This window comes from Microcaecilia unicolor, chromosome 11 (assembly GCF_901765095.1).
Source record: "Microcaecilia unicolor chromosome 11, aMicUni1.1, whole genome shotgun sequence".
In the NCBI taxonomy this organism is placed as follows: domain Eukaryota; kingdom Metazoa; phylum Chordata; class Amphibia; order Gymnophiona; family Siphonopidae; genus Microcaecilia; species Microcaecilia unicolor.
The window spans coordinates 103,131,247-103,141,093 of record NC_044041.1 but is presented as its reverse complement, the minus strand read 5'-3'; the positions used below and the strand labels follow the sequence as shown (position 1 = coordinate 103,141,093).

The window sequence follows — 9,847 nt, the reverse complement described above, 5'->3', positions numbered from 1 at the left end:
TACACTCAAAAATTATCTCCCTATATAATAATTTGTTCATCTGCGTCCCTGGATGGCTGGCTGGGTTCGTAACCATATGCAAATGAGCTTACGTCAGCTCACCTCCAGCGTTCCATTCCTTCTCAGTGTCCTGCCCTCGCGGAAAGACAAAATGATGTCAGAGGAGGGCGGGACACTGAGAGGGAAGGGACGGCTGGAGTCAACGCGAGCTGAGCCTGCCGCTGCTGCGACCTGAGGTAAAAGGAAAGTTTTAAAGGCAGGGCAGCAGGAAGGAAAAGAGGGCTGTTGTGGGAGATGAGGGCGGGCAGGTGAGGGCTGGGGTTGAACTCGACCTTGGGTGCTTAAAAGGGGGGCAGGTGGGGGCTGGGGCAAGCCACTGGACATGGATGGAAGGGAAGGGGAGAATTGCTGGACATGGAGGGGATGGGAGGGGAGAGGAGAATTGCTGGACATGGAGGGGAGGGCAGGGGAGAGAGGAGAAATAAAGGCAGGGCGGCAGGAAGGAAAAGAGGGCTGTTGTGGGAGGCAAGGGCGGGCAGGTGAGGGCTGGGGTTGAACTCGAACTTGGGTGCTTAAAAGGGGGGCAGGTGGGGGTTGGGGCGAGTCACTGGACATGTTTGGGAGGGGAGGGGAGGGGAGAATTGCTGGACATGGATGGGAGGGGAGAGGAGAATCACTGGACATGGAGGGGAGGGCAGGGGAGAGAGGACAAATTGCTTAAACGAGAGTCACTGGACATGGATTGGATGGGATGGGATGCAATGGGAGGGGAGAATCGCTGGACATGGAGGGAAGGGCAGGGGAGAGAGGAGAAATCGCTTAGATGATAGCCTTCCTAGGGCCCATTTCATTTTTCGCGAAACTGGCTTTTTTGCTTGTAAATATCATAAATGGTCTTCTCAATAAACAAAATATTCAAAAACTGTAATATAACAATTATGGAATATCATGGAAGGCCTTCCGAAAAAGAAAAGTCTTCAATGATTTTCTAAAGACAAAATAATTAGACAATGATCTTAACCCAGTAGGTAATGAGTTCCACAATGTTGGTCCAGCAGGACTGAGACTATTCAAGTCACATTTGTTTAAAAGCTGGCACTTCAAGAAGATCTTTCTGTGAGGAACCCAAGGACCTGGCTGGACAATAAAGTCTCAGAGTAGCAGGTAGCCAGGGCCGGTTTTAGAAAGGCTGGGGCCCAGGGAAGAAATTAAGGAGGGGGCTCCTCCCCCAATCTCCCCACCCACCATTACTGCCACACATAAAACAACCTTAAATGACTTCTTCACACACAGCACAGACAGACCTTCACCAAATACAGAACAAAAGATCAGAAATTAGAAACAAAAACATGAACACCAAAACTGAAACTTGGCAAGTACTGCAACACTGAAGAAATAAAAACCGAAATTAATTTCCTTTTGTATTGAACAGAATCGGTAGAATCACCACAGGGGGGCCTTGGTCCCTGTCCCCCAACTTAGGGCTCAGACCCCCAAAATTAACCATCACTCTTGCTGTGGCTAGCAGGGATCCCCAAGCTATGCCAACTGAAGACCATCTCCTCTAGTCCAGCAGCCAGAGCTCTCCAAGCTCTGCAGTTGGTAGCTGTGTGCTCAAGCTGCCGCCACCATTGCTGCTCCCCCCCCCCCAATGCATGCTCAGTTTTCATGTATGCAGAAAAACGAGGCATTCAAGGGGTGGGTCAGCAGTGGCAACAGCAGCTCCGGGATACCGCCGCTGGCTGCAGAGCTTGGAGAGTTCTGGCTGTTGGAGCAGCAAAGGAAGAGAAAATCTTCACCTGGAGGGGCCTGGAGATCCTTGCCAGCTCAAGTATTTATATTTTGCATTCAAGTGGGGGCAGCCGGCAGGTTTGGTGTCCACCCATGTTTGAGTTCAGCTCTGTCCCCCCCTCCAATCAACCAACACGATACAAAGCCATCTAAGATACACAAATCCCAAAGTCAACATATTCTAGTAAATAAATTCAAAACAAAACTTTTTTCTACCTTTTGTTGTCTAGACATTGCATTTTTCCGTCATGTTGATCTCAGTTTCTCCATCTGCCTTCTGCTAATTTTCTTTCCAGTGACTTTTGTCCATTTGTCTTTTCTTCTCTCTCTTGTCTTGTTCTATTCCTTCACTACACCTGTTTCTGATATATCGATCCTTCCCATCGTTTTTGTCCTCCTTTTTTCTTTTCAGCCTCTCTAAACAGTCAAATTTCATCTTCTTTCTCACCCTTATCCTTCTTTAAACTTTCAGCTACCCATTAACTTTCCATATTCTTCTCTGATTCCCTAGCTATTTAATTTCTCATAATTACTTCCCCAGCCTGCTATTCCCTTCCATCTTTCATCCATTACTACATTTCTACTTCTGTATTCACTATCCTCCTCTCACTCATTATCTTGCCACCTAACATCTCCCTGTCCTTTTTTCTCCACATCCCCATCATCTTCCTGTCACATCTGTCTTCCCTCCTGCCCCCCCCCCAGTCATTCATCTCTTTCTTTTTCTCCCTTCCATGCCCCAACATTGCTCCCTCTCTCTTTCCTGTTGTTCCCTCCTCCCACCCTATCCCACACGACCCAGCCTCTCTCCCTCCATATTCCATCCTTCCTTCACATTGTTCAGCACATGCCTCTCCCTCCCTCCCTTCCTTCCCTGGGTCCAACATCTTTCTCTTTTTTCCCAACTGCCCTCCTATCTAGCACCTCTGCCACCCTCCCCACCACTCCCAAGTCCAACAACTTTCCCTCTCTTTTTCTTCCCTCCACCCTGTCTGCCATTTCTCTCTCTTCCTCCCCTCTGATCCAAGGTCCATCATTCCTCCATCCCCTCCCCCCAATCCCAGTGTGGCTTGTTCCCCTATCTCTCAACCCCCCCCCCCCCCCCAGCCTACTTTAAGATAGCTCCAGGTGGCCCTGTGGTCTGCCATCTCTTCCCCTTCTCGCTACCCCGATCCAAAGTCTCCCTCCTTCCCCCTCGCCTTCCCTGTCCAGCTTACTTAGGGGTCCTTTTACTAAGGTGCAACAAAAAATGGCCTGCGCTGTTGTAGACACGTGTATTGGATATGCGCAGGTCCATTTTTCAGCGTGCCTGCAGAAAAGGCCTTTTTTTGGGGGGTGAAAATGGACGTGCGGCAAAATGAAAACTGGCATGCATTCATTTTGGGTCTGAAACCTTACCGCCACCCATTCACTTAGCAGTAAGGTCTCATTGGTTAATTGGGCGGTAACCATCAGCGCGCGTACAATGCCAAATACCGCCCAGTTAGCACCATGCACCGGAAAATACAATTTAGATTCCGGCACATGTACTGGATGCAAGTATAAAATGAAATTACCGCCCAGGCCACTCAGTAGCCAAGCTGTAGTTCTGAATTGGCACACATTGGGCGCTCATAGGCGCCTACATGGCTTAGCAAAAGGGCCTCTTAATGTATTTGTTGACAGCAGATCGTCGGCGTGGAATTGATTCTGATGCACAGCCTGTGACTGCTCCGGCGCTGTTCCTCTGCTGTGCTCCACCCCCCTCTGATACAACTTCTGTTTCAGTGGAACGCAGCAGAGGAACAGCACTGGGGCAGTTATAGGCAACATATCTGAATCGCTGCTGCACCAACGATCCCATCAACTAAAACATGATGAAAGCTGGATAGCGAAGGTGAGGGGAAGGGAGGGAGATCTTGGGTCGGACTGGCGAGAAGGGGAAGAGATAGCAGACAACGGGGCTCCCTGGAGCTGTGGGTTTGCCCCCCCCCCACTAACGCCAGCCCTGTTGGTAGCTCACCATGTAGTGCTTCCTGGGAACCCATGCAACCTTGTTAAAAGCCTGCAATTGTCTCATTCTGTCCCTGTCACCAGTCAATTAGAATATGTATGCAGAACAGTTCACAGATTCACACCAATCTGACATATAAATTATGCAACCCCACCCCATACTACAGTAAATTTAGGGCCAAGGCAGAAATTTTGGAGAGGGCCCCAAACGCACCAGCAGGTTACGCCTCCTTCAGCTTTGAGCAGCCTTACAGCCTCTTGTACAGAGCTGTCAAGTTATTCAGTTTTAGGAAGGAGACTATTTGGCCAGTCTTGAACTAAGATAGTTGTAGTCTCTGTTGAAATCAGTGCTGCAGGTCCCATTCTGACCCAAAATCTGAAAGGCAATTACCCTAGTTGCACCCCCTCCCTCACCCTAACACGGGTCGAGCCAATTCTGCAGCTTACTGAAAATTATTCCTGGGACCTCAAATATGAGAGGTGATGCCCTGTACACTTTTAGGAACGCAGAGACCATCGACCACGTCGTTCGACAAGCGCTGAACCTAACACGACACCTGACCTGACCCACCCGACCCGACCCGACCCGTTTAAGAGACGTAGACTAAAGAGGGCTAGAGAATCTGTGGGCGCGGCTTGGAGTGTGACGCTTAAGTGGGAGGGTCCATTCTACCGCACAGAAAGAGTGGGGCAGGGTTCTCATTTCGGGTTGGAAAGGTCCTGAGGGAGAGGGTGGGGCTTGTGTGCCACGCTTCCCAGAAGTAGATAAGTGTGGTCTCTGAGTGGGGCTCGTTGTGGTGTCCGGAGCTGAAGTGGTTCCCATTCGTCGGGAAGGATGTGCCCTTGTTGTTTGCAACTCTCGCGGCCACTGCTTGCCTTCCTTGGCTTCTTGTGCTGGGTAAATTCGTCACGTCCACGCGGTTATGTTTCCTTCGGGATAGGCCAGCTCCCCTCTTTCTGTCTGCATTGGGATTCAGATTTAAATAACTTTGTCATGGCAATTTTACATATGTTCTCACTATAAGCCATTTATTGGTAACATGGCTTTGTTGTATTTGGTTTTTTGTTGATGATGATTATCAACAGGTCTAACTCCCATGTTACAAAACAGAGGAGGGCCGGCTCAACGATTAAACAGATTAGGCATTCACCTAGGCTAGACTAGAGCAGCAGTTTTGAGGGGGATAAAGAGCATCCGCAGCGAAACAGCAGCTCCTGACCACACAAACTCAGAGGAACAACAGGGAGGGGTGGGTATTTTTCAAAGATTAATATGGGATTGGGGGGGGGGGGGGTGCGGCAAGAGACCTAAAACTTAATTGTGGGGAGGACACAAGGCTGATGATTTTCCTAGAGCACCTAATAATAACCTTGCACCAGCCCAGTTTAAGATTGTCAATTTAAAACTACATTGAGGCAGTGCTGGATGTACAGTGATAGGTCAAGTGTCTCAGGTTCAAGGGTAAGAAGTTCTGATAACCCACAGAGGGTTTTTTTTCACAGCTTTGGAAATGATATCCCTGCTGTTCTTTCTCCTTTAACCGAAGCCTTTCTAACTGATAAAAGGAATTGAATGGCTTGCCTATTTAAGGATATGATAAATGGGTGAGGGCTCTTCAGCTTAGAGAAGGAATAGCAACTATCAACTCATGAAAGGAGAGGAAAGGGTCAACGTGGAAGGGCTAGTCACCCTTTCAAGGTAGTAGGGGCAGTCTATGAAACTAACACATTATTTAATGGAAAACATAGGGAAAGTTTTCTTTATTCTGTGCACAATTAAGCTGTGGAATATGTTTTTTGGAATGTGTGGTCAAGGTAGTTAGCAAAACTGGATTTATAATTTTTTTTATTTATAATTTTGAAAAACATTAAGACAAGTAAACAGTTGTTTCAAGAAATACTGAGTAAAGCATTAAGTCAAACTAGATATAAAGGATTCAATTTCCAATTCCAATATCAAGCATACTTATACATCTTTCATTAGACCACAACTAGAAGCGGATGGAAAAATAAGAAACACTTGGGAGAGAAATATCAAGTATAATAATAATAATAATAAAAAAGAAAAGGAAAAGGCCTTAACAAATTCAATCCTGTATTGTAACCATCACCTATATTAGGCTTTACTAACTGAAGGTACAGAAAGCTACTTCATATCCAAGAAAGATTTTAACTGATCAGGCACAAAGAAAACATATTTCACACCTAGATATTTAGTTACACATTTGCCAGGGTAGCTTAACAGAAAAGATCTCCCAAAGCTTTTACTTGTTGTCTAAAAGACAAAAATGCCTGTCTCCTCTCTTGTGTTGCTTTTGTTATGTCCAAAGATATCCTGATCTTCTAAAATACCTCATCATCACATTTAGATCATGTTCAAAAACAAACTTTACCAATAGAGTTGCTCTCTCCAATACCTCTACTATCGAAGATTCAAGAAAGGCAGTCAGATTATTCAAATCAACATTTTTTCTTTCCACACGTTCTTTAACTTGATGTTTAGATTGTCTGTCTGTTACCTTCATCCTTGTTTGCAGCCTTATCACCAGGAAATGTATTAGAAGAAGGCAAATAAAACACCTTATTTAAAGGTGGCATATGTTCTGCCTGCTGCTGTCAGCTTTAAAAACACTGACCCCAAAGTGTTCATTTAATTATGTTATCTGTTGTCAGTAAACACTTTTGTGTTCCTTCATTCTTTGCAAAAAGATCTTCTTGTTTTATGGACTTTTCCTCCAAGAATTTGTCTCAACCCCATTTAAATCCAGCAATGGCTCATTTCCCATTTTCCTTCTCACTTGGTATCTTCTCGTGGGATTTTGGTGTTTGCCCACCTCTGTGGACCTCTTTACCTAGAACATAAGAATAATCATACTGGATCAGATCAATGGTCCATCTAGTCGAGTATCCTGCTTCTAACAGTGGCCACTCCAGGTCACAAGTACCTGGCAGAAACCCAATGTCTGTCTCAATGGCAGACTATGGACATTTCCTCCAGGAACTTGTCCAAACCTTTCTTAAACCCAAATACATTAATTGCTGTTACCACTTAAATATTCTTTGCGTGAAAAAATATTTCCTTCTATTTGTTTTAAAAGTATGTCCATGTAATTTTATTGAGTGTCCCCTGGTCTTTGTACTTTTTGAAAAAAGTGAAAGATTCACTTTTACCCATTCTACACCACTCGGGATTTTATAGCCCTCAATCATATCCTCTCTCTATTCCAAGCTGAAGATCCCTAACCTATTTATTAGGATTTATTTACCGTCTTTTTGAAGGAATTCACTCAAGGCGGTGTACAGTAAAAGTAGATCAAACATGAACAGTAGGCAATTAGAGCAATAAAAATATTCAAACAATAATACAAAAAAAATCAATACATAAGTTAGCAAATGTGCTACAGAATTTTGCCTTTCCTCATATGGGGGAAGCTCCATCCCCTTTATCATTTTGGTTGTTCTTTGAACCTTTTTTAATTCCACTACATCTTTTTTTTTTTTTTAAATATGACGACCAGAGTTGAACGCAGTACTGAAAGTGAGGTCGCACCATGGTGTGATACAGAGGCATTATAATATTCTTGGTCTTATTTTGCATCCCTTTCCTAATAATTCTAGTATCCAGGCCATGCCGGGGCACCGGCACTGAATATTGGGGGCTCTTTTAAGCAGGGCTGGCCAATATTCAGCCTGGGCCCACATAATTTTTTTAAGTCAAGTCCTGTGATTCCCCTCCTGCCCCCTGATGTAGAACCCATTTTCCCCTCCCCAACCTGCAAGAGGTGCAACCCTCCCCCCCCCCCCCCCCCCCAAACCTCTTCACCTGCATAGCTAAGCAGGCCAAATAGGACAACTTTTAAACTGTCCTAAATTAACCCGCTTAGCTATACCGGTGCCAGTACCCACATAACTGCCAGCTCCTCCTCAATGCTGCCCCCTGTACTGCCCATTTTTTAAAATGGGCAGTCAATATTCAGTGGCACTGCCTGCTTAAGTGCCGCTGAATATTGGCAGTTGGGCAACCCCAGGCCATTTAAGTGGGCCGGAGTCTTTCCTGTCTGCGTAATCGCTTTTAATATCAGCTGGATTGAAATTAAAATAAAAACACAAAAGTATGGTACCCATAAAGCCCCTGATATAAACACTGCATATAGCCACACCTATGTTCACGGTGTAAAGTAGATGTGACAATGTGCATCTGTTGTAAAAATCCTTGTGAGTTTTTTTATAATATGTATAATATCTGAGCAATACTTAACATGTTTTTATTTTAAATTATATAGCCCAGATGCAGGCATATTTGCCAAAAATATGCTCTTACGGAATACCCTTTTGCATGGTTGGTGTGATTTTCTTTTTTTTTTTTTATTGTTACTGTGATCATGAGTGCTGTGTTTTTATTTTAAAACTAGTAAAAAAGGCCTGTTTGTTTGAAAGGAAACGGGCGCTAGCAAGGTTTTCCTCTGAGTGTGTTTGTTTGAGAGTGTGAGAAAGGCTTCTGTTCCTGCTGCTGTGCATTCCCCGTGTTGTGCTGATTATTAGATTGTAAGCTCTTTGAGCAGGGACTGTCTTTCTTCTATGTTTGTGCAGTGCTGCGTATGCCTTGTAGCGCTATAGAAATGCTAAATAGTAGTAGTAGTAGTAGTAGATTCGCTGCTCCCTGTATTGTGGCTCCACCCCTCTCCCTTCTACTGGCCAATCTGGTGTGGGTTGTGTGACATCACTATTATCTACTCCAACATGATCCACGGTTCCAGGCAGCCTCAGAATGTTGGAGGTGAGAATTATTATATAGGATGTGTGTGGGTGTTCATTTGATTTGTAAGCAGTTATTCCTTGTTAGTAAATCTTTGTGATTAGTGCTTTTCTGTTTTATTGGTTGAGGTCCAGCTTGTAGGTTTTGGTTTCACCTTGGACTTTTCCAAACCAGTCAAAGAGCCCATCAACTGTTTGTAGCAATGTAGACAGGATTCTAGACTTGGATATTTGGTCAGACCCAGTATGACATATCTTATGTTTTTTAAAATACCAACCCACTCTTGCCTAGCAGGCAGAGCCTCAACTTCTCTCCATCACCCGCACGCCCAGCCCTAACAACCTCGGCCTCTCTCAGCACCCCTCTATCCTCCAACAGCAGATGCAGCCTCAGACTCTCTCCAGTGCCCACCCATCCAATTCAGCAGCCACAGCACAGCCTTAGGAACCTCAATCTCGCCTGTTCTCTCCCACACACATCTCAACAATAACTTCTTGAAACTTTTCTCATGCACCCCCCCCCCCCCCCAAAAAAAAAAAAAAAAAAAAAGAAAAACAGCCTCTTTCAAATTGTACTGTTAATCTTACCATAGCACTAGGGATTCTGGAGCCAGATTGCTCTCTTTAGTCTACTAATACTCCACATAGGCTTTTATTGTTACTATTTCCCTGTGGGCACCAAGGTCCCTGCTACCAGTTTGGCACCAACATCTTCTCAGGCTGCCTTTCTTCTGGCTCCATTGCCTTTGCCGATGCCTTCCTTTAGTGAGCAGTTCCAAGCCATGCTCAAAGAAGAGCTGGCATAGATGCTGGAGCATCAAGGGCACTTGTTGGAGCTGCAGACCAGGCCCAGGTTCTTCCTAAGGCTCCATCTATGCCTGTGCAGAGATCCTTGGCACCAGCACCTCGAAGGGTGTAAACATTGACACATACAGTACCACATCCAACCTGGGATAGGGAGCTTGTGGATGGACTTCACACCCAGGGAACTTGGTCTGCTTGGGAAACAGATCTCAATATCAACCTTCTTGAGCTAAGGACCATTTGACATGCTCTAAAGACTTTCAGAGATTGATTTGATTCTGTAACCATTCTCGTTCAAACAGACAACCAGATTGCAATGTTTATGTAAACAAGCAAGGGAATACAGATTCTACCCCTTGTGTCAAGAAGCGGTGGGCCCTCCAAGCAATGGTCCTATGAGCAACATACCTACCAGGAAAGGACAACTATCTGATGGACAGCCTGAGCAGGGTTTGCAACCGCACAAATGGCCTCAACATAGGCATAGCCCGCAAGGCCGTCCAAG

General features: G+C 45.3%; 1 protein-coding gene across 1 annotated transcript in view; it reads left to right on the top strand.

Annotated features, from left to right (window-relative positions):
• Nucleotides 1-4,521: 4,521 nt before the first annotated feature.
• LOC115480222 (tetraspanin-3-like) overlaps nucleotides 4,522-9,847 on the top strand; it is a 41,991-nt gene continuing 36,665 nt past the window's right edge. The window contains exon 1 of the mRNA XM_030218734.1: nucleotides 4,522-4,681. Within this exon, the coding sequence (XP_030074594.1) occupies nucleotides 4,619-4,681 (63 nt within the window). The 5' untranslated portion in view covers nucleotides 4,522-4,618. The remainder of the gene's footprint in view (nucleotides 4,682-9,847) is intronic.